This window comes from Anguilla rostrata, chromosome 2, assembly GCF_018555375.3.
Source record: "Anguilla rostrata isolate EN2019 chromosome 2, ASM1855537v3, whole genome shotgun sequence".
NCBI classification, from domain to species: domain Eukaryota; kingdom Metazoa; phylum Chordata; class Actinopteri; order Anguilliformes; family Anguillidae; genus Anguilla; species Anguilla rostrata.
Genome location: NC_057934.1, coordinates 22914699 through 22941076, shown reverse-complemented (window position 1 = coordinate 22941076; position 26378 = coordinate 22914699). Strand labels below are relative to the sequence as shown.

The 26378-nt window shown below is 41.3% G+C and overlaps 1 protein-coding gene across 3 annotated transcripts in view; it reads right to left on the bottom strand.

The window, feature by feature from the left end:
- atrnl1b (attractin-like 1b) overlaps window positions 1–26378 on the bottom strand; it is a 268072-nt gene that overhangs the window by 75059 nt on the left and 166635 nt on the right. For all 3 annotated transcript variants that reach the window (XM_064321326.1, XM_064321328.1, XM_064321327.1), the window contains exons 21-24: window positions 20032–20084; window positions 6507–6601; window positions 5895–5973; window positions 4407–4564 (exon numbers count right to left, since the gene is read on the bottom strand). In XM_064321326.1, coding sequence (XP_064177396.1) covers window positions 4407–4564; window positions 5895–5973; window positions 6507–6601; window positions 20032–20084 — 385 coding nt within the window. The remainder of the gene's footprint in view (window positions 1–4406; window positions 4565–5894; window positions 5974–6506; window positions 6602–20031; window positions 20085–26378) is intronic.

Genomic DNA, 26378 nt, shown 5'->3' with positions numbered 1-26378 from the left:
AAGGTTCAACATGTTGTGCGTTCAGAGATGCTCTTCTGCATAGCTCGGTTGTATCTGAGTTACTGTTGCCTTTCTATCAGCTCAAACCAGTCTGGCCATTCTCCTCTGATCTCTGCCATCAACAAGGCATTTTCGTCCAGAGAACTGCCGCTCACTGGATGTTTTCTCTTTTTCAAACCATTCTCTGTAAACCCTAGAGATGGTTTTGCGTGAAAATCCCAGTAGATCAGCAGTTTATGAAATACTCAAACCAGCCCGTCTGGCACCAACAACCATGCCACGTTCAAAGTCACTTACATCACCTTTGTTCCCCTTTCTGATGCTTGGTTTGAACTTCAGCAGATCGTCTTGACCATATCTACATTCCTAAATGCATTGAGTTGCTGCCACGTGATTGGCCGATTAGATATTTGCGTTAATGAGCAGTCGAACAGGTGCACCTAATAAAGTGGCCGGCGAGTGTATGTTTAAAAAATAAAAAATAAAAAAGCAAGCTGTACAAGTTGCTGCAGATAAGAATCTGCTAAATGCCTAAAAACATTAAAAAAATGTTTTTATGTAAACATTTCTTCTACATAAATGAGTAAATGTCCCATCTACAGATGCCCCATACAGCATGCCCCCACCAGGAACACAAACATCTCTACTGCCTGTCATGTGAACTGAAAAGATACAAGACCAACAGCGTCTGATAACAGTACAGCTGCAAAATTTTGCCAGACTCCTCTCCCATTACAGATTCAGACTCTCTGATTGTTGTGTCCATTAAACGTTAATACCAACTCCCAATATTTGCAGTTTCAATTTACATTCATTTACTGAAGCCCACTCGGTCACTCTGACCGGTAGACCCGGGCGATTCAATTAGGGGAAAAGCCATTTGAGCTAATGATGTCTCTTTGGGAGTAAATAAGAGACTGCGTGCTGGGGAGTGGGAGTGCGAGCGTCAGCCACACTGGGGCTCGAGGAGAGAGCAAACCGTCCCACAAGAAACCCATCTTATCCGAAAACCGATAAAAGCGGCGGGTGCGCTGCGGGGGAGGAAAATTAGTTGGTAGGGTTAGTGGGGCACAGTGACCCCAACGTTCGGTCACGAGAGCTCTGCGCGTTGCTGTTACATCTAGGAATGGCTCCTTATCTTATTTGATCTAATTTATAAGCTTCACCAAGCCAGGTCTCAGCCGTGGGAAGTCCCAAAGTACAATTATTTTCAGAGACACAAAACGCAGGTGATGTTTTTGGGGTGCGAGAATCCTCACAGTGCAAGTGCTGCAGTTACTGGAGTCGAACGCAACGATGACATGCGAGAATTTATAGAATTACCTCTCAGAAATGAGATTTTAGTTAAATGTCTCACGATCCCATCCCGTGCTTAAGGAGAGTGCTGTTTGCCCACTTAGACGCTTCTTTTACGAAAACAGAAAATCGGCTTATAAGTATTTCCCACCATGTGTCATTTTTTAGATATGCAAAACTGTCGCTCAAAGAAACGCAGGAGTTTAACAACGCGGCTACATAGGGAACCAGAGGTGCTTCGGCTTAAACGATAAAGTAAGCAGAAGCAGTCTGTGCTTCTTTGCTTGCATTTCATTTACTGTAATCAGATTCACCAAGTCAGTCGTTAAACGCGGGAAGAGTCACAATTGCACTATTTTATGAGATCTGCAGAGCAGGCGATAATTTTGGGGAGTAAGAATCCTCACAGCCAGGAAAACGTTTGCTTGTGAAGCTGAGCACAGTGATGAAGAAATATACACTTTTTTACGGAATCGCCTCTCGGAAATGAATTTACTTTGGCAGGGTTTCATGTATAGTTACGCTTCAGCTGTGTGTTAATGCTAATATGACGACGGTAAAAAGTGGAGGACAATTGCGGCCCGTCTGCCTTACCCCATGCAACCTCACACCACTCCAAGCCTTCAGCAGCTGCCCATAAAGCAGGCTTTTTTCATTCGGACACGCCGCTGTCAGCTACAATGGCAAACGTTGCCTCACGCCTGTTTATTACAAGCCTTTTTTCCCCTTGTATTTAAAGTGTTCATAAATCCACAATACAAATCTGAATACGTGGTCTTGGAAAAAAAAACATGGTTGTGGAGGTTTGAGATGGAACGTTCTGTAGAGATTTCAATCCAGTTCTGCTTTGCAGCCCACTAGAGAGTATACTGTAGTACTGACTGACTGAAATGTAACTACCTCATTAATCATGCAATAACTGTCCAGATTGATGGCTAATCCTCTTATACTGTGCAGTACAAGAAGTCAATAAAAATTTCAATTGAATAAACTAGGTCTATTATCATTGCATTTGTTTTCTTATGTTCTTTATGGCCATTAAAAATGATATTTTCTGCACAGGATCTTCAATGATAATTAATGGAAGCTTAGACAAATATTGCCAGGGAGATTTAATTATTAGCAGCAAACAAACAGTCGTGAGCATGTGTGCGCATGTTTGCGTGCGGCTGCATTCCTGTGTTTATACGTGTGTGAGTGTCCGTATGTGTGTCTGTCTCCAGTGGCTCCAGTGAATTCCCAGCAGTGTAAAAGGATAATCAGATGCGCGCTTTGAGAGTGGCCCTGGATTATTGCGTCTGCATGGCACATAAACATGCTAGCGCCCAGAACATAAACATCATACACGGATCAAACGCCTCTTTCCCAGTCCCTCACCCCTCATGCACCATCGCATCAGAATGAAGGGGAAAGGTCCTGATGCCTGGCCCCAGGTTACTCTGTTCCATGCAGCTGAATGAAAACGGGACACGTGGAGCCCCGTGTAAAAACCGGCCTGTAACATAGCTTCTCTAGATTGTTCTGGGGCCCTGAAACTGAAGTCAACCCCCCAGCCCCCACCTCCCCCATATCCAATACTTCATCACACACCTCGCCTTAAAAATGAGCATTTCACAGTCAGAGGAGTAATGTACTACAGTCTCAGTTCTACATAAATGGCACTCACACTGAAATCCTTCATCACACACCACTATCAGTGTGTGCTTTTATAGCCCTCTTTCGAACGTCTGTCAGCTGTTATATATTAGCACTTAGCACCACTTCAATTTTATGGATCATAAGATTAAACCATGAATATTTCTGAAGGAGTGGTTTGTTGAAGTTTGGGGACATATTTCAGTAATTGATAGCTTCATCGCAAACTCATGGATCATTAGTGTTTTAAAGTGGCACATGCCATGCCATGCCATATTGTTTCCAAAAGAAACTGCAGATTTCAAAAACTGAAATTGTTCAATGCGTTTAATTTTAGCATATACATCAAGCCTAAAGCACGCACAGATACATCAACTGGCAGTTACAGACTGGCATCAGCAACCGTAACTATGATCATTGATGGAAAAAATTCATTTTACCTGCTGTCATATCTGGAGCCAGTGAAGACAACCATATAACTAATTTAGGAGGAACATATACACATACATTCAAGCAGATACACACAAATGCATGCATGCTAGTGCACACGCACATACTCACGCATACAAATAACTCCATAACTTTTGCTATTCAAAAGTTCCTAAAATTTAGCAGGTGTGTTATCGTAAATGCTACCAGCAGTAGTCTAGCTTTGCGCATATGGATTTTATGATAAATATGTTCATGTATGAGGGATGAAAATGACATCCCTAGTACATAAGCTACCAGTAATGGCACATGCAGTGCTCTCATCTAGGTTTAGATGCATCAGTTTTGCCCTTAGTCTCAATCTTTTAGTGTGAGCCATTTGCACTATATAGTATGCCACTTGGCTAAATTGATCAGAGCATGTTAGGAACACTTCAGTAAATTTTTAACTCCAGTGGCTGGGCAGTTCAGGCACTATGGTTCACTCCATAAATAATATTAACTGTGTTTGTATTGGACTTTTCAAACATGGTGCACAGAACACAACAAAAGTATAGATATGATAAAGAAATTAAAAAAGAATAAATGCAATAAAAACTGAAAAAACTAATACAGATAGTCAGATAAGGTTGGAAGCAAAAAAAGGGTCAAAAGAAATGTAAGATTAAAAAGAAAGCACAGAGCCAGAGGCCTTGATAAAATCAGCCAAATTATTCCATAAAATCGGAGCCCTAGCAGGGAAAGCCTTGTCCCCTTTTATTTTGAAATTTGTGGCTGGGACAGTGAGGATTTTTTATTTGGGGACCTAAGGGAGCATGATGGGGTATATGCTTTCAAGAGATCAGCAATGTACAATGGGTCTAGACCGAGCCTTGCCTTAAAAGTGATGACTGAAATTTTAAAATCGATCCCAAAAGAAACTGGACACCAGTGTAGTGAAACCTGAAATTAAACCACATTAGGTGTAAAATGGCTCCTGGTCCAGCAGGAGTACTTTGGGTGATTTAACTGGCTGCAGAGGCAGGCATGGGATTGCTGGCTCTCACCTGGATCTTAATGGGCCAGGAGAAGTTGCTGACATAGACGTAGAATGTGATGTTGGGGTTTGTGCGGAAGCTGAATTTCTCGCAGGAGAAGGTGTCTCGGTAATCCTGGATGTTACTCTTGGAGACAAGGGGGACCTCCTCCCCCGATATGGTCCCAGCTGGAGGGCCAAGGGGCACAGAGAGACACTGTCAGTTGGCACAGAGATCAGCTGGCCTGTGCTTGAGTGTGGCTGTGCTACAGTGGGACAGTGTTTGATTGTGGCTGTGCTACTGCGGGACTGTGTTTGAATGGGGTTGTGTTACAGTGGGACAGTGTTTGAATGTGTCTGTCATACTGCGGGACTGTGTTTGAATGTGGCTGTGTTACAGTGGTACTGTGTTTGAGTGTGGCTGTGTTACAGTGGTACTGTGTTTGAGTGTGGCTGTGTTACAGTGGGACTGTATTTGAATGTGTCTGTGTTGCAGTGGGACTGTGTTTGAGTGAGAGTGCTACAGTGGGTCTGTGATTGAATGTGGCTGTGCTACTGTGGGACTGTGTTTGAATGTGACTGTGTTACAGTGGGACTGTGTTTGAATGTGGCTCTGTGTTTAAGTTATTCTGTTTGAGTGAGACTGTTGTGCCTGTCTAAGTGGGACTGTGACTCTCAGAGTTTAGTTGCATTTTAGAATTTAGTGTGAAATACGCAATCTACACGAAAAGCTTTAGCTCCTCATTTTGACTTAGCAAATTCACACAACATATGGCATTTATGTTCTTATGAATAATGTATTATATCACATGTCAGGGTTCAGTCATGATCAAGGATGATGACTGTCAAACAGACAAAATGAAACACTGCCTGTGATTAACCAAGTGTTTACTTACAGTCTGCAGTATGCTACGAAGTACGCTGCTCAAAAGGTTTATTTTGTTTTAAAATAACAAAAACAGGTCCTAGATTTGTTAGACAAAGACCATCTATGATTCAAACTATTAGAAATACATTTGTTTAATATGACCAGTGAACAAATGGACACTGTAAAACTGCTCATGATAACCGTGTCTTGTGTGAGTGAAATATTTTAATCCTCCCATACACACTCACATATTGTGCATTGTTATTCTCATCTGATGTTCTGAAACAAAAGAGGTCAAAATCGTAGCTATGGTTGCAGCTGTGCTTGTGAGCGTTTATCTTAATTAAAATCGCAGAAGCTCTTGTGCGCAGATTCAGAGCCCTGCTTGATGGGTCCGTGAGGAGGCAGTCCTCACCAGGGAATATTAAACACAGAAAGATGGCACTGCTGTGCCCGTGTGCCCCTGTGTCCACGCACGTGTACAGCTGGAGGTGCACAGAGTCACCGCCAGGATGGACCCATCAAAGCTATGACCCTCCTCAGCTGGACTGAGGTCAGTCCAGCACCAGAGGATCACAGGTCCTGCAGGTTTTAGCGCTACCTTTGTGCTGGCCTGGAATCTGTGGACGCGATCTGTCTGCAGGATCTTACCTGTGGAGCCCACAGACCAGGTGATGTTGAGGTTGAAATTGTTTGAAGCATTGATTGACATCTCCAGGTTCTTATTGGTCTAACAAAGGAAACAAAAGCTCATCACATTATTATTTTACACATGCTAAAGCTCCCACAAGGCTAATATTAGACAAAGGTACATCACAGTGCCTGTTCAGACATGGTCTGTGCTTCCATTAAGTTTTTGATTATAAAATCGATTTTGATTATAAAAACTGCAATGCCATTTCCACGTGGAACAGAACAGCAGTACCTGAAGTAAAATTTAAATTTGACAGAGTAAAATAAACAACTCTTGCATAAATCAGACACCAGCTCTACCTCCAGGAAAAGAGCAGTACAAATACAGTACAAATACATTTTTACCAGACAGATGAATAACGCTGGGGTAATAGAAGTGTGCTTGTTGACAGATTACAGTACTGCATGTCAGTATCTGACTACTATTCTGGCCAGAAAAATGGCAAGTCCTCCAGTCATCGATAAGCCATAATGCCACTCACACATGCCACGAGTGACAGTGGGTGAGGGAAAGCATACCTGTTCTCATGTGTAGTGAGCCTGCCTGCCCAGGTGCGAGCATTATCATACCTGTTCGGGTGTGGCCATGAAGTTGATGGCAGTGTAGTGGTGGTCATCCTCCTGCAGCAAGCTGAACGTGAACTGGTAGTCAATCAGCAGGTTATCTGTTGGGGATTACAGCAAAATGTCACAGGTAAATTCATAACCGCACAGAATATAAATGCCACACTGCAAGAACACAACATGCCACTGGACCCAAAGAAAAAAAGCAGAGCCAAAGGAAAACAAATGCTTAAAAATGAGATCCAGAGACGGCTGGGTTTTGGTCTGACAAACAATCATGTAAATGACAGTTGCTACGCTGAACAAAAACCTCTTTGTACAAATCAAAGGTCAGCAGGTCACCTAACACACTGCAGTGTTGTACACTTAGCTACTCACTGAATTACCTTGGTAAATCAATCAAGCAATCAAAAGCATTTCCGGGGGAAGGAGCACTTTTGTGGGTCAAACAGGTCTAAAGAATAACAAAATTTCACGAATTGCACGCTAATCTCATTTAATATTAAATTAAATCAAAACAGGTACAAGGTCACTTTACAATAACAATCACTGTAGCACTGAGCACACAGCAGAGACATTCAGACCAGACTGCCTTGGCTCTTCTTGTAATGTAGTTATGCCTCACCAGCAGATTCAACTGCGGCAGCTTCCCCACTACAAATGTAAGCAAGGTGAGGGATGAGAACACCTGACTATCACACAGATGGGTAATGATGTCATAATGGTCCTCATTAGTGATGAGGACCTGACCGGTATACTCCAAATTGGAACCCAGAAACACTTGTACTGTGCACCATCTCTCATTGTTAACTGCAGTCCCCACCTTTTGATTTTGTAAATCAAGCAGTGTGTGCTTGCATGCATGAGTCCGTGTGTTGACGTGTGCACCCTGGTTTCAACAAGTCCGGTATGAGGGGCTAAGGGCCATCCAGCTAAATCACCGGTTCTTGGATCTTGGTGATGTGTCCAGAATCCTGTCTGTGCTGCAGCTGGGATTCCCATAGGTGATGCATAATTGGCCATGGTGTCATCTTACAGGCTGCAAATGGGTCCATTTCATTGTTCACAAACAAATGACTAAACCTAATTACCACCAAAACAATTGGCAAACAAATCTTTACAGTGAACTGAAACAAATGACTCAAATCACTGAAAGGAACTGAAATTCCCACCACTAGACTGGCTCAGCAGCAGACCCCGCCCACTCCCAGCAGTTAAAGGCTGACAGGATAACAAATCACCAGGTCTTCTCTGGAACAATGGGACTTCCACAACTTACCAATGAATTAAAAAAAAGGGAACATTTAAAATGATCATTAGTCAACTTCAAGAAGAAATAAATATCTGTATACAATGCAACATCTGCATTTCCAAATAGGGTAATTGAGTACAGATACATCCCTACAGTCTACCTAACTGTATACCTTGCCGTATACCTTGCCAACCCTCAGCTGGTTCTGCCTGGTTTATACTGTTAGGCAGGAGTTCCCATAATGCATGTGGGAACTCCTGCCTAACAATATAAACAAGACAGAACCAAATGAGGGTCACCATACAGAAATTAATAGTAAATTCAGTTTAAAAATAATTATTTAAAAAATTTCCAGATAAGATCATTTCCTGGTAGTTACACATGGTGGCTGCAATTTCTATAGTGATAGCAAACAGCTCAGAAAGAAAAGAGGCCTGACTGTCTTGCTGCCTTGCCCCATATTTTAATTTCAGTCATTGGTAATTATTGATAAATAATATTGGGCTGGGCTATCAAGCCCAGAGCCCCACCACATGCATTAATTATTTGTCCATCCCTGTCAAGGCTCTTTTGTATTGATAAATTCTATACAGGTCCAGCTACAGAAGTCAGTCTGACACCACTGGCACTAAGCTCATCGGCATAATGAAACTGAAGGTGCCCGCCTAATTAAAGTGGACTCTGCTCCCCCGTCGCGACAAAGTCATTTACAGAGGCCTGTCACAGTCAATTTGTGCATCACTTTGTCCCAGAAGACGATTCATCAAACTTGCTGTCACTACACAAAACAGCTTGCTAATACTTGTCAACTATGGGGAATCATTTCATCTTTGGAACTTTATAAGGTAGGCTAATGCTTTCTGTACATCGGAACAAAGCCGTAGTTAATGTGAGGAATAATTAATTTTGTGACAGGATTTGATCTCTTTCACAGGATAAAATGGCATTTTGGCATGCTCCTCGTGTGGTACGCAGTGCGGACAGGCATACCATCTGGTGGCATCACATCATGCAACTAACCAGACAAGCATTTCAACAAAATAAATGTGGAAAAAAAAACTAAATAAAAAATGTGACCAATTTGACAGAGATTTCATCTTTGTCCCTGAAGGTAAATTTCAACCGTTAAGTGAAACGAATGGAATTTGTGTTTCCCGAATGGCTGTTTCGCCTAGCGCAATGCTGCGTGAGAGCAATCAGAACGCCCGTCTGCTGCTGGTGCCCTGGTTATCACCGTGTTTATGCCGCCAGCCGTCTGACAGATTTCAGGGAGTGCACGTGGGCAGTAACAGCCAATCAGAAAGCATGACTTAAGGAATCTCAGTGATGGAATGCTGGTATGCTTGTGTTCCACACTACAGATATCGGAGACATTGTATTTTGTCAAATGAAGGCCTAAAGACAGGTCAGGGATCCATTCTGGGGAGTTGGAGGAGCCATTTGCTCCACTAAGTTCATAATGTATCATCGTAATGCATGAATGCTCAAATCCGGCCCTAAAATCCAAATCCGGCCCTGGTTTTATTTTCTCCCAGATAATTGACCAAATTAACCAAACAATAATTAACTAAACAATTATTGTGACTGATTGGCCACACTGTCATCACACCTGACTCCCAGGCAAAGAGAGGGTGGAAAACCAGCAGTGTTTGGCCCTCGAGGATCCTGATTTGACTAACAGGGTCAGGTTCTAATTGCATCTCTCCACTCAGCTCCCAGATGGAATGAGAAAACTCCTCCGTGGCATGGGAATAAAATAACTGCTCTGTCCCAAAGATGGTGACTATCTTCAGGGCCAATCATATGGGTGTGGCCAACAGGCTCCCAACTGCTCAGCGACCTGAGGTCATGATCAGAGTCAGCATGGAAACCTGCGTCCAATTGGCCAAGAAGGAGCACAGAGAAACAGGGCTTGCGACTTGGTTAGGAGTTTCAACAGTAATACAGACAAGCAGAAATACTACCATTTCGTGTCATGTTTGAACAAATGTGTGAGATATCGGCAGTAAAATATCACAATCGGGGGGAATCTCAACCTTTCAGTAGAGATTCTCCATCTGATATCTGTTCAAGCCAGCAGGGCCATGCAGAGACCTCTGGAGGGGCAGGTGCTCAAAGCTAAAAATGGGCACATGCCGTGCAATAAAAACTTTCAGGGGCCCCCTCAAAAAGACACTGGGATGCAGCAATCCAAACAATGACTTATCTGTGTACATCTCTCGTAAAAAAGTTTACACAATTTCAAAACAAAAACAACGGCAGAAACATCCATAAATCGAATGTGATGACACATCAAACCATACACTAAACAGAGCTTTCTGTCAGTGCTTTTATTTACCTCTCCTTTTTAATTACCTCTACCACTTAGCCTAAAATGTGGCCATAACAGTTTAAAAAAATAAAAAAATAACATAAGCTTATCACTTAAGCACCAATGTGGCCATAATAGTCTTTTTTTAACTATTTAACATACTATTTACATGCGCAACTAAAGACCAGTTCAGATGAATGATTCGCAAGGAGACTAAACAGTTTTAGAATGTTGCAGAGAAAATTGCAGCAGTGTGAACTGGTTAGTTTCAGAGCGTCTGAAACTAACCAGTTGCCTGGGGTCTCAAAAACCCACTTTGTCAAATCGGCAAGTGCAGTTTTAGAACGTTTACAATCAGACGTCTTGGAATTTTGCAAGTTGCATCCAGTCTCATTACAAATTATTCATCTGAACTCAGGGCCGGCCCGACGCATAAGCGAACTAAGCGCCTGCTTAGGGCCCCCCGTGGCCACCAGAGGGCCCCCAAGAGCGCTTGAAATGTCCCACAAGAGAGCTTGAAATGTTTGTTTTTTTATATATTATATTATGTCAATGGTAATCATACAAAAACGCAATATTATGTTAACGGGCTGGCAAGCTAATACTACTGGTTTAATCAATTCCCGCTGTCACGTTGATGCGCCCTGCAAAGGACGTTAACTGCATTTTGGTGCAAGCACACTCAGTCAGACTAACGTTAGGTTACAATCCTCTCCTCTGCGTCGATGGAAAAAGCAGCAAAAAAGTAATGTCGCAAAAAGGAATAGGCTATCCTTCTGGAGCAGAGAAAAGAAAGAAGAAGAAAACAGAAGCTAACGTTAGCTAGCTAACATAGCCTAGGTAGCATATCTTGTCTTGTCTTAGGAAAGTTAACGTTTGATTAAACATTCCTAAATAGTCTTGAGATCTTAATCCACCTAGTTGTATGTATAATAGCAAGTTAGCTAAAGCTAGCTAGAGAAATTTTGATTTTAACTGGTAGATAGCTAGATAACTAGCTATTCATAGTTGCTTTGAAATAAAAGCAAGCTAACGTTTTCGTGTTTGTATACTGAGCTTGATGCTGATAACAGCATAACATTATTTAACACTAGAATGTTGTGATTTTTGGTAAAATATTCCAATCAATCTGGCTTAATTAGCTAGTTATATATTAAAGGTTTTTTAATAATAACTTGTTGCTGGGTATATATTTCTGTAATGAAAATAAACTTCTGTTCCATAAACTTGGTATTGATAACAGCCTAACATTATTTACATTACCATTTTGGGGTCTTTGCTTTTATATTCCAATATCATTATGCCTTAATTAGCTAGTTATAGATTAAGAGTTGTTGTTTTATGTACAAATGGCTTGCTGCTGAGTATAACAATCTACGTTGGTAAAATAAACTCATTCTATTCCATCAACTATGTACTCATACTATATGTAGGCTATGATGTAAGCAATACAGCTACAACTAATAAAATTGATAATGGGTGTGTTAGATCTACAGTAGGTGAATGATCAAGCATTGACAATAGTCAATAGTATTGGCGGCGCTGAGGCGGTGGGGTCCCCAAATCAAATTCTGCCTAGGGCCCCATAAAGGCTTGGGCCGGCCCTGTCTGAACTGTCCTTAACGCACTGACCGGTTGGAATTGTGCGAGGCACGGTGTCAGAGGGGTGCGTTCGTAAATTCACTCCAGTGGTGTCAGAACTGTCGTTTAGAAATTTAGGGCTGTTCTCAGAGCCACACTGACCGCTCCAGCTGAAGGGCCTGAACGGGTCTGAACCAAGCGGCCAAAACCATACTTCGTTTTTGAAGCTCATTTCCTGGTCTTGTTGTTCCTGGTTGCTCACTAGCGCCACTACGGTTGGCTCCAGTATAGGTGTTTTCATATCCGGTTTCCGTGTAAGTCTACGGTACAAATGCGGTCAAAATACAAAGTCAATAAGTTTTTCTCATGAGAACAAATAGTCACAATATGTGTATTTTATTCGTCTTATGACTGTGCATGGGTCGATTTCATGATTTATTGTGTCATTTGGGCACTGTTATAATATTTGTTGTGGACCAATGAGGTAAAGTTTGCGTCACTTCCTGATAACTGTGGAGGACTAAGCTACAGTAGGGGCAACAGTCTATGGTCACTGGGTGGGAGGTGGTGCCTCTTGGCCTTGACATTGCGGCTCCGACCACGGTCCACCTGTGCGAAGTCAGAAAATGCAGGCATCCCATTTCGTAGTGATTTCATTATGGCGTGTGCTATTTACAGCTGCACTAGACGACCATAAAATAATCCTCCTCTGAAGTTTTTCGGTAGCCGAGTCATTTTTACTATTTCCTTTAGCCTACTTAAAGTGACAATCTCGAATATTTCAGTTTCGTTCTCTATGGCGGTGCCAATGGCGAGAAGCGGTAATTGCAGGTGTGTTTTTGGACCTCACTTCCCATAGATCCAACTGGATCCAACCAGTGTTGCCTGTGTGACGTCAGTCAGTTGGCACGCCAAGTATAACACTTACTATTTACTGAATAAAAAACGGTTGTTATAAAAGTAACGTTATGTACGTACTCATTCGTTGTCTAACATTAGGCTAACTCAAGATGTCTTTACACTGCCGAGCCGGGTTAAAATGCCGTAGCAAACCTGGGGTAGAATTAGTGATGATCACTTTCTGCAAACGTTCTTTATCCACCTTTTGCCCGGTATGAACATCTTTACACTGCAGAGAAGAATTTGCGGGATTCGCTGTGGCTCGTGCAATTATGTATCTCGTGCACAATAAGCAGTCTTTTTCGTGAATGATTGTTGTGTGGTATTTTTGAAACTGCCTTGCAAAATGTTACCCCTGGTGTTTCTGGTTTTGCTAGCTAAACTGTTCGAGAATAAAGCTGAGCTGGGTGTTAAATTAGCAATCAGAACAAGAAGAATAAAACAAAAACAAAGGAGATTTCATCAAAAACGGCATAAAGGCTGAAGGAACACATGAGGAAGCGTAATAAAATAATAACAATGCTAATCCATACTGCCGTATTCTTTTATTTAGTTTTCTCCTGCATGACGTCTTCAGAAATCAAGAAATCAGACCCGGCTCTGCTCCACATACCCCGGCTTTATTCCGATCATTATAATATATTGATGAACTCGATGGCAATGTAAATAACGGTAACGTTAAGGCCAGTTCAGATCAACGATTCGCAACGAGACGAAAATTGTAGCAGTGTGAACTGGCTAGTTGGACGGACTGTAGCATAGTGGGTAAGGAACTAGACTTGTAACCGAAAGGTCGCAGGTTCGATTCCCGGGTAGGACACTGCCGTTGTACCCTTGAGCAAGGTATTTAACCGAAATTGCTTCAGTATATATCCAGCTGTATAAATGGATACAATGTAAAAATGCTATGTAAAAAAGTTGTGTAAGTCGCTCTGGATAAGAGCGTCTGCTAAATGCCTGTAATGTAATGTAAATGTAATGTAATGTAGTAGGAGAGCCGTTGCCCGCCCTGAGGTTTTAAAAGACCGTCCTTGTCAAATCACCAGGTGCAGTTTTAGAACTTTTACAATCAGACGTCTTGGAATTTTGCAAGTTGCACCCAGTCTCATTGCGAATCATTGATCTGAACTGGCCTTAAGTTAGCTACACTGCAACGTTGCAACAAGGTAGCATTGCATTCGAGAGACGGTTTGGTCGGAGAGACGGTACCTTTAGGTAGCGTTTTTTTCTAATTGTTAGCCGACATTAGATTGTGTTAATTACATTAGCTAGCCAGCTAACGCAACGTTATCTGATATGAGAGATGGATACTGTGCGCAACGTTGTCTAAACTAATGTTGTCTTTCTTGACATGGTCCGGTAGCTAGCGTTAGCTGTGCAAATAGCTATGTAATTTAGTAAAGTTATATTGTCATTAAATGTAATACGAAATCTACATCAACAAATAATATGATCTCTGATGTTACACAAAAACTTTTTAGGGTTCCATAACTCCCCCAACCCTCCCTTTCTCTGTTATTGTAACGCATGCAGACACCGGAAAAAACAGTACGCCGCTCACACACAAGTGAGTTGAAGAGCGAGTCTGTTCTGCCTACCCTCTCTGGCGGACCAACCACTGATGGGTGATGAAAAACGCGTCACTAACTGTGCGCCGCTTGTGATTTTTTCCCGGAAATGTCGCCACAGACACCAAGTTTTTTAAGCATGAATTATGATAATAATAATAGTATAAATTAATATAAAAATAGGCTCAATCACCATTGTGTTACCAAATGCAGCGATAGATAGTGACTTAACAGACATTTATTTTAATGAAAATATTCAAGATTGTTACTTTAACCAAATAATTAGTTGGCAGAAAGCATAATCAGCTTGGTATATTTGGTAGTCCAGTAGCCTATGCTAAAACAGTTCGAAACTTCGGCTACCAAGCCATTTGACTAGCCAGCTAACCCTAACCAGCAAATATTCAATTTTTCAAACTTGTCAGTCGTGTACATTCCGTAAATGTCTACCTGGGCCACGCTTCACGCATGTGACAAAGCTACTATAATCGCGATTTTGGGATAAACACTGCAAAATTTTCAGTTTCACGAAGTGAATTAAGAGTCTTAAGGTTTATTTGTTGGATAACATAAAACACAGGATGAAATCACACACACAGAATTTAACAAAATTAACCATCTTTGTAAGATTGGCATTTAGAAAGGAACATGTTTTTGGCATTTAAGAGACCGACAAGAGCATTTAAGACAGTGGTTCTCAGTAGATCCCGACCGATGCCAGATTTTTGGGTCCGATGCTGATCCCCATTTTTGGAGAGTCCTAGCACACGATTACCGATGTTTTGACCGATATTTTGTCAAAAAGTGCAACATTTTCAAATCAATTTGAAAAACTTATATTTTATCAAAGTTTCTATATTTGAGAACATTGAACTTATAAGCAAACAAATAGGCCTAAATGAAAATAAACGCACAAAGAACTTTTTGATAGATAAAAAAATGTAAAAGATGATATTAAATATATATATTAACACCATCTTCAAGTGGTGTGAATTCAAAATAATTCCACACGTTGCTTTTACTCCTTTCTTTTCCAGCCATCTATAAAAAAATTAATAAAAAAAAAAAAAAACAGTTTTCCAGTTTCAAACATGTATTTTTATGAATATTATTATTATTGCTGTTGTTGATATTAATTTGTTATTATTATTTCTTAGTATCTATTCTCAGTAAATGAATTATATTTTCTTATTTTATTCCTACTACATGATCTCAAAGAGTAAGACTTTATCTAGCGAGCTTCCCTGTCCATAAGAATTCGGTGGTGAAAATAACTACAATGCGCTGTCGCGTGACTAGATGACACACACTCACTTGCAATAATGCATTAGCTGTTGACATAGCCTCATTATTTCTTATTATTTATTCTCAGTAAGTTAAATGAATTATATTTTCTTATTTTATTCCTACTGCATGATCTCAAAGAGTAAGACTTTATCTTGCGGATCTAATGAGTGAATCAGGTAACGTTCGATGAAACTAAATTGACTGGATAAAATACGTAACGTGAGGCTTGTCCATAAGAATTCAGTGGTGAAAAAAACTACAATGCGCTTTCGTGCAGGTTACCCGCGCTGGTTGACTCACTTCTCCAACAGCAATCCTTCTCTCGTTATCACGAAAAAGCTAGATAACATGGCTTAAAATGATCCACGTTAGAAGTGTTTTATCGGCGTTTTTACTGTGATGACGTGTGACTAGATGACACACTCGCTTGCAATAACGCGTTGGCTACTGACACAGCATCATATAGCTAGTAGCTAATATCATTATCCCAGATAAAAAAAACAAATGTGTGATGCATTCAATCACCATTTTATTTTGGCTGGTTATTTATTTGAGAATACAGCAATGTCCTCTGGAAATGTAGATCCTACGCTGCTTATGTGCTCACTGCCACTTCATAAAGGCTTGCTAGCCAGCTAGCTTGCTAAAGTGAATCAAATATGTTAGCTAGCTCGCTCGCTTGATAATGAGGATTGATAAACATAGTGGTCATATAAACGCATTTACCGTATTTTCCGCACTATAGGGCGCACTAGATTATAAGGCGCACTGTCAATGAATGGTCTATTTTCGAACTTTTTTCATATATAAAGCGCACCGGACTATAAGGCGCATTAAGCGAAACAAAACAGTCAGATAAGTCAGTCAGTCAAACTTTATTAAACACGTTCACAATAACTCTCAACATTGTTCAAACGTTAATAAGCGTATTCACAATAACTCCCAACCTTGTTCAGTTGTAACACGTAAAAAAAACACCCGGTGTTTAGTTAATCCACCCGGAATGACGTCAAGCTCCGAATTAGTTTGCTTCACTTGGTTTTTGACAGCATCGGTGAGATGGGCGCGCATGGAGTCGCAGATCAATAGGGACGGATATTTGTGGAAAAAGCCACCCGGTCTGTTGACGTAAATTTCTCTCAGCCACTCTCTCATGATTTCCTCGTCCATCCAGCCCTTCGGGTTAGCTTTGATGATGACACCGGCTGGAAACTTTTCTTTTGGCAAAGTCTTCCTCTTGAAAATGACCATGGGTGGAAGTTTCTGGCCATTAGCCTGGCAACCGAGAACTACAGTGAAGGATGACTTCTCGTTCCCTGTGGTGCGTATAGACACCGTTCTGGTCCCTGTTTTCTCCACAGTGCGGTTCACGGGGATATCAAAGGTGAGGGGAACCTCGTCCATGTTGGTGATGTGCTCTGGCCGGATCTTCTTTTCAGTGATCTTGTTTTTGCAGTATGTGCGGAAAGTGGCTAGCTTTTCTTCGTAATCTTTTGGCAGTTGCTGCGAGACGGTAGTTCGTGTGCGGATGGAGAGATTACGTCTTTTCATAAAACGAAATCACCAAGAAGGACCGCCTCGAAAGTCATTGATATTCATGTCCCGTGCTAACGCTGTTGCCTTCAGTCGAATAGAGACTGTAAAGACGCTTCTACCTGCTGCTCTCTGTTCAATAACCCACTGTTCAATTTTGTCCTCTAACTGTGGCCATCTCGCTTTGTTCCCTCGGAAACTCTGTGTGGTCTTCTTTACTTGACGCAGGTCATCTTCTTGCTTCCTCCACTTCCGTACCATTGATTCATTAATGTTGAATTCTCTCGCAGCTGCTCTATTCCCATGTTCTACTGCGTGACTGATAGCCTTGAGTTTGAAGTCTGCGTTGTAAGCGTGTCTCTTGACAGGTGCCATTTTGGGGTCTTTATACACACACACTGTAATATTATGGTGAAGCACAGTATGTATTACTGTGTTACTGTATTGTATTGTTGTATTACTCCACGACGCTCCTGACTACGGTAGCCGTAATGCTGCAAGCGGTGCGGCTTTGTAGTTTACCAAAGTCGTACTAAAACATTTTGACAGAACGCTGTGAGCGCCGTGTACCACACAAAATCGCTTCGAGGTCAGTAAGCACAACCGGAATTAATCCATATATAAGGCGCTCCGAATTATAAGGCGCACTGTTGTTTTTTGAGAAAATTAAAGGCTTTTAAGTGCGCCTTATAGTCCGGAAAATACGGTAATGAAAAACTTTCACTAAATATACATACCTTTATTGCGGCAATCGAATCTGTGTAGACAAGTCTTGCAGTGGAGAATATTGGATGAGGCACGAGTGACAAACGTCTTATTACAGAAGTAGCGCGTCAGCTGCTGCAGTTCACACTTGTATTAGAGCTTCCTCTACTGGAAAATTCTAGTAAATAGCAATTACAACGTTCAAACAGACAAGTACAGATAAAGAATCAATGTTTTTTTTGTTTATTATACTTATTTAAAAATCGGGACACATCGGCTGCAAAACTGCCGATCCCGATGTTGTCAAAAAGGTCAAATAATGGCCGATATATCGGCCAAACCGATATATCGGTCGGGCTCTAGTTCTCAGAATCGGTCCTGGGGGCTCCTTGCGTATATTGGCTTTTCTCCATTGGTTTTGATAATCTACAAGAAAAAAAAATAGCCTAATAATAATTAGAAATTCAATGTACATTATTTTTGTCTTCATGCACCAGGTGGAAAACTTGCTGTACAAACTGCGTTGTCATATTTACACGCCTGCAGATCAGTTATTAAAATACTTGGTAGATTTGTTAATCACCGCTGACAGCGTTAATTTTTATTCGGTAAAAAGTGACTTGCGAACGATCGGTCAGCTAGCGTCACCCAGCAAGTGAACACCACAAACGGCGATGGAGTAGGCCTAGTAGCAGTTACTGGCTCATTAACTGTGGTGAAAACCTATGACGATAACTTGCTCGGTTAACAGCAGGTCTACCAGACAGTTATATGAAAATTAGCCTAGTCAAATCACCGGTAGCCTACACATCTCTGATTGATTGACCATCAGGGTAGTCGATGTTCTTCCCCTGTGGTTCATACTGCTAATGCGTGAGCTAACCACGGATAGCCTACCTAGCTCACTGGCAAGCTATGCTAGGTAAGCATATTCGTTTTGCTGAGAAACATAAATTGAAGATAACTGAACATAATTATATTATTAATGTCATACATATAATGTGATTACATGACACAGTACAGTCACAGATGGAAATTAAACTCCGTAAAAATTTGATAATATATTTTAAAACATAACGGCAGACAGTCAGCTCGCCTCAAGTTCGTTCTGCAATCGTTCGTTCAGGTTGATGGGTTTTTCCGCACTGGACTGTCAATCACATTGTAAAAATCACAGAACCGCTTAACTCTATGGTTTTGGCTCCAAATCGACAACATGGCCGTGCCCGCCATTGACCTTCAAAACGTGTTTTAGAGACCCACGGAGAGTCAATGGGTGACGTCACAGTAGCTTTGTCCATATTTTTTTACAGTCTCTGGTCTGAACCCCATAATGGCTGACAGTGTGGCAAAATGCAACAGTTGGGTTATTTGACAATATAGGTAGTGTTATTCAACACGCAGCAACTTACAGTAACATCGGTACATCAATTAATTAACATAAACATTAAATAATATTATAGGCTATGTGTTCATTTTTTTTAACGCGTTATTTTATAATGAATTAATTAACGAAATTAACGCGTTAATTTGACAGCCCTAATAATTACACAAATAAATAAAAAACAGAAATACAAATCGCACATGACAAAAAAAGTAACTAAGACATACAGAAACAAGGCGCCCGTCATACTTCGTTCTTTCCCTCTATCAGCACACTGTGGTTAGCTGGCGGATAACGGCTGCTTCTGCCAAAGATATTTATACACTTTGAGTCTCTCTGCTTCTACTGTGAAGGCTGCGCGCGGCAATACAAACAAACGTGCATGCTCACTTCACTTCGTCTTGTAAAATACACCAAACAACACGCACATAATACCGCTACAAACACCAAACACCACTTACCGGCAGCTGAAGTTCCCCCTTTTTAGAGAGTGAAATGAAATATCAATTACGCTGAGCGTCTGTCTGTGGCGTCCGGTGGTCGCAAAGATAGACATAAATTGCAACTCTCCGTTGGGCACGTCACGGATGACGTCAGGTGAAAGGTCATCATGTGACATAACTGACTGACGGCAGCCAGGTTATTTTATTTATAGCTAAATTATTATTAATTGTTAAATGTTCTTCTTGAAGGGCCACAGGCAGGCCTTCACCATAAAAAAAAAAATAAATAAAAAACGCCTTGACAAAAGGGCACTTTGGACAGCAAGGGGCAAAGGGGCAGGTGCTCGAGCACCCTCAGCCCCCGCCCCCTGCCCCCCCGCACGTGCCTGCAAGCCAGTATCTGCTAGCATCAGCTAACATCATCCGTCCTCAACGTCATATGCTCCCGGACCATAAATTTGTATGATACTGCACTGCGCAGAGACTGAATAAACGTGTGAAATTAAAAATAGTTTAACATGCCAGTTTCACAGGGACAGGAGAGGGGCTTACGGGAGAGATACTTACAGTAACACGTTCCCCTCAGGGGATTGCCCAGGTAACGATTCTCTGAGTCACACCTGCAATAGAGGAAGAAACACAGAGCTTATCGGTTGTATCATGGTGGCATTTATCGAACACACAGATAAGCTGACTGAAAAATAAGGAATCTTTTCCCAGATAATTAAAAAAATAAATACCCCAAAGAATTAGGAGAGTTGGAATACGCAGAGCTTTTGAGTTAACTGCATATTAAATGAACAAAACCAGAACACTTATATTAGAAAGTCATTAACACCTTATTTTGGTCTGTATTCCTAATTCTTTGGGTTAGTCTTTTTTGTTAATCTGGTTAGCATTATGTTTATATATGATTGTTCTGTCTGTTGACTATTAATCTGTTACTCTTAGAAATAGCGGTGCTTAAGCATGGCTGGCATGCCTACTTTTTTGGAACCAGCTTTCAGCTCTCATTCTAAAACAGCCTGGACCACAGGCTTTCAGCACTAATTCAAATATAGCCTGGATCCTCCAGCAATTAGTTCTCATTCTAAAACAACCTGGACCAATGGCTTTCAGTACTGATTCAAATATAGTCTGGATCCTTAAGCTATTAGCTCTGATTCTAATACAGCCTGGACATCTGGCTTTCAGCTCTGATTCCAATATGATTCTAATTATAGCCAGGATCCCCAGCTTTCGGTGAATAGCACTACAATGAATAACAGTACAGCTACAGCTACAGCTACTGCTATTCCAACTGTAGTGCAACTGCCTATACACCCAACCCCCCTCCCCCCATACACACACACCAGCTCTGACACAAGAAAAAAATATATATATATTGTTGATTTGGCTCTACAATTTTAGATCTGTAATCAAAGGTGCTCAGCACCAGCTCTTGCGATACTCAGCCAGGTATGTGCTGTAGCCATCTTCAGTTACTGCTTGTTTTGGGGGCCAGGCACCTTAGGTTTTCTCTTCAGCGTATGAAATGCAAATCAGGTAAATGGAATGATTTTCCAGTATTTGCTTTAGCAGTATATTTAAGATCATTGGCTTACTGTAGAATGAAGCACCATCCAATGAGCTTTGAGGCATTTGCCTGAACCTGGGAAGATAACATGCGTCTGTACAGCCACTACCTGTGGCAGCCTTACATGCCGAAACCATAACACCCCCACCACCACCCACAAATGAGGGGGGGATGGGGGTGCCTTATATCTTGAGCAGTTTTTTTTTTGGCCTCCACACTTTACTTTTGTCAAACTTTAATCTGATACAACCAAATTTTGGTCTCTTCTGTCCACAAGAGCTTTTTCCAGAACTCTGCATACTCATTTAAAAACTTATAAAAAAGATATATTTATTTTCTGGGACTTTATTGGACGGGACAGTGTAGAAACAGGGAAAAAGGGGAGCGAAAGAGAGAGAGAGAAATGCGACAAAGGACGCGTGGTCGCAGCTCGCAATGACCACGTGGACGATGCCCTACGCCACAAGACACCCCCTTTTAGGCAGTTCTTAGCAAACTGTAACTTGGCCATCCTATTTTCTTCAGCAAACTAGTGGCTCATGAAGTCTTTTGCAGACAGTAGTCACTGATAGATCCACACCTGCCTCCTGAAGAGTGCTTATGATGTGTTGGAAAGGTTTTTGTTGGTTTGTCATCATTAGAATGCTTCAGTCATCAACAGAATGCAATGATGTTTCAAAGCTGATTTTGACAAGCCAAGGTTTGGTCTATGTCTCTGACTGTTATTTTCTTGTTTCTCAGACTTCTTTGAATTTCATTGGCACAACTCTGGTCGGTCCTCATGTTGACAACCACCAATAAGAGACTTCAAAGGCAATCAAAAGCCTTGAATCAAGACTAGATACTGAAAGCTCTCTTAAACCGGTACTAAGGAAGCAATTGAACGCACCCGACTAATCAGAAACATCTGCGAAGCCATTTGTCCCAAATATTACGGTGCCCTGAAATGGGGGCTAAGTGCTGTAATTTCTACATGGTGAAATCAAAATGTATATGTATGTCTTTGTCACAAACTTTATGGAGCTCACTGTACACACGCGCGCGCGCACGCACGCACGCGCACACGCACACACACACACACACACACACACACACACACACACACACACACACACACACACACACACACACACACACACACACAGTGGTGCTAAATTTCATTGTGAAAGGCCTTCATTTGTAATGACTATCAGCCTGGAATTAATCCAGAACATGTAAGAATGTGATGAAATGCACCAGCAGGCAGAGGGAGGCCCCTCAGAGGAGACTGTAGACTGGGTGGCCTTAAGCAGATTATGAATGGTATCGCTCCCATAATGGAGAAGAAACAATGTGCTGTTAAACCGCCCGGCTCATCAGATTAACTGCTGCTCACAGCCAGGAGAAGCCTAAAGCTGATGGCTCAAGACACCTTGAATCTGCGACGTGGCGCAGCACAACCCGCGGGGAGCCACAATGACCTCCCATCACTCACACACACAGACACAGTCGCACATACAAACTCACAGAGACGTACACGTGCACGCTAACGGACACACAGAGATAGACACTCCCAAGTACACTAACAGAAACGCTAACACATACACACTCACATACACGTTCACAGGCACACACACATAAAAACTCACAGACACGCACAGGTACACGCTAACGGACGCACTCATAGATACACAATCCCAGGTACACTAACAGAAACACTCACACATACTCACTCAACAGATTTCCACCAACAGACATACACGCAGACACACTCACATACACACACTCACAAGGACAAACAAAGATTTACAAATACATATAAAGGCCATGGAATGCCTAACTAACATGTCTAACTTAAAAATACATTTTTTTTAAACCCACTGAAGGAGGAGAAACTACAATGCACTCCACTGTTCATATCACCTGAGTAACTGCTTCATTGTGCAGGTACACAAACTGCACACATAATCACAACTGGTTCTGCTTCCTAATGCAGGTAAATATACCCCAGATACTTTCACTGCCGAAAGCTTTAGCATGCAAGCAAGATAAGCTAGATAAGCCTATGCAGCACATGGAGCTCTGTAGTGTAATGTTCAGCATTGTACTGCAGTCAGCACCGTGGCACTGTAGTTTTGCAGTGTTATTCAATTCAATACAAGCATATGCTTCAGTGAATGGCTGTATGTTTTAATGACCACCGTCTGAGTTTGATGCATTAGTGCACGTTTCATTTCCATTCTGTATCATAATTCCTGTATTCTTATGATAAATTATTTTATTGTAACGGTATAGGATTCTTTCTTCCTTAATGCAACTCCTCAGTGCTGTGATAAATGAGAGAAATCTCTCGTTGCTGTCTGACCTGTTCTCCTTCCTCTCTCAGAATGGAAGTGCACATATTAGAGGATTTTTCTGAAGGTGAGAGGCAGCCGACATTGACATTGTTTCTCCTCATTTTCTGGCAGACAGCTCTGCGTGTCTCACTGCATGCAGCCAATTTCAGGCGCCACTTAAACTTCTTTATTTACCCGCAGCAAACTGCCTTTCTCCTGCTTAATGCTTTCCTTCAAGTGCCTGTCCTTCACGAGTGCACTCACACAAAACAGACGTATACACACGCACACCCATGTGAGCACTCACATACAGACACACTCACCCACATGCACAGGCACACACTCAAACACGCATGCACACAAACACACACATACTCACACAGGCACAATCACACGCGCACACACAAAATTTTACATACATACCTCACCAGCAGATTTAGGCATGCCAGCCAATATATTTGTATTTACTATTTTATTTGTGAACACCAATCATTAAAAATAGCTTAATAGCTTGCTTTTTCACAAAAAAGTATCAACATCCCACAGAACAGCCGTGTCAGAAGCACGACTCATACTAGTCATGATCACACACTAAAATGTGCTTCTTCCGTAAGGAGCTTATCTACACAGTAGCTTCTTAGCAAGGTGGCAGCTCACATTCACCAGTAATTAAAAGATTCTGAATATTAAGAGCTTCATGCACGCATTAATGTGTGCATATTGGCTGAGATTCAGATATATGCTCTTGTAACGTAAAAAATGAAACATCTCCAGAATACCAGTATGAGGGTAGAGATGAGCTTTTCATGATTTGTTATTTAAGAAAAAAATCTATGAGAATGAATACACCATGAGACACAGGCAGAACATGCAAACTCCACAAAGAAAGGTCCCGTCTGGGGAATCGTTACGCTAACATTAATGTTAACAAGGTAGTGACAGAGGAATCACTAGCATGTAGATTTAGACTTACAGCTTGAAAATTCCATGTCTTGACTATACCTACATCAAGAAAAAACTGCATCTTTCATAAACAAACTGAATCTTAGCTCAAAATGTGCTACAAGAGAAGTTTCTCTCCTCAGTTATTTCTCAGAAAGTAGCCATAGCATGAACAGTCTGGGACTACAGAAAACTACATGGCCCTGTGGGATGATATCAAACATCTTAAAATGTGTAGGGTTTAAAATCATAATCTAAAGATGGAAACTTGGGAATGAACATCCACCTCCTGCCGAGTTCAGCTGCTGAGGACTGCTGTAAATGCTTTAAAGGAAAAAAAAAAACTGCTCGTGGACACACAAACCATCCAGTTAATGAGCAAAATGTTTCACAAAAGCAAGAGCATGCTGGTGTTACCAACAGGGGGCACAACACTGAGTCAAACTCATTACACTCTCAGAGTGAACCTGATTAATGAGTGTATAACACTACCTGAGTTAAACTCATTGCTGTGGGTATAACACTACCGGAGTTAAAATCCTTACTATGTGTATAACACTGTCAGAGTTACAACCATTACTACGGGAATAATAGCCTATGAGTGAAACTCATCACTGTGGGTATAACACTACCGGAGTTAAAATCCTTATTATGTGTATAACACTGTCAGAGTTAAAACCATTACTGTGGGTGTAACACTGTCAGAGTTAAACTCATTACTGTGGGTATAACACTGCCAGAGTTAAACTCATTACTGTGGGTATTATACTGTCAGAGTTAAAACCATTACTGTGGGTATAACACTTTCAGAGTTAAAACCATTACTCTGGGAATAATAACCTATGAGTGAAACTACTGTGGGTATAACATTGTCAGAGTTAAGCTCATTACTGTGGGTGTAACACTACTGGAGTTAAAATCCTTACTGTGTGTATTACACTACCTGAGTTAAAATCCTTACTGTGTGTATAACACTACCTGAGTTAAACTCTTTACTGTGGGTATAACACTGTCAGAGTTAAAAACCATTACTGTGAGTATAACACCTGTCAGAGTTAAAACCATTACTGTGGGTATAACACTGTCAGAGTTAAACTCATTACTGTGGGTATAGCACTGTCAGAGTTAAAACCATTACTGTAGGTTTAACACTGTCAGAGATAAAACCATTACTGTGGGTATAACACTGTCAGAGTTAAACTCATTACTGTGGGTATAACACTGTCAGAGTTAAAACCATTACTGTAGGTTTAACACTGTCAGAGTTAAAACCATTACTGTGGGTATAACACTGTCAGAGTGAAACTCATTACTGTGGGTATAACACTGTCAGAGTTAAAACCATTACTGTGGGTATAACACTGTCAGAGTTAAACTCATTAATGTAGGTATAACACTGTCAGAGTTAAAACCATTACTGTAGGTTTAACACTGTCAGAGTTAAAACCATTACTGTGGGTATAACACTGTCAGAGTGAAACTCATTACTGTGGGTATAACACTGTCAGAGTTAAAACCATTACTGTGGGTATAACACTGTCAGAGTGAAACGCATTACTGTGGGTATAACACTGTCAGAGTTAAAACCATTACTCTGGGAATAATAACCTATGAGTGAAACTCATTACTGTGGGTATAACATTGTCAGTTAAACTCATTACTGTGGGTATAACACTGTCAGAGTTAAAACCATTACTGTGGGTATAACACTGTCAGAGGGAAAACCATTACTGTGGGTATAACACTGTCAGAGTTAAAACCATTACTGTGGGTATAACATTGTCAGAGTTAAACTCATTACTGTGGGTATAACTGTCAGAGTTAAAACCATTACTCTGGGAATAATACCCTATGAGTGAAACTCATTACTGTGGGTATAACACTGTTAGAGTGAAACTGAGCCATACTGTAATAAGCTCAGAGGAGATGGGAGTACGTGGTGTGATGTGATTTTCACCACTTTCTAGCTTCGACAAAAGAGACGAACAAAAAGCTGCGGTGTTTTGAGTTTGTGCAGTGTGGTATGTGAAAGCTCCCAGCAAAAACTCTTCACAAGTAGTTCACAAACAGCCCACCAGTTC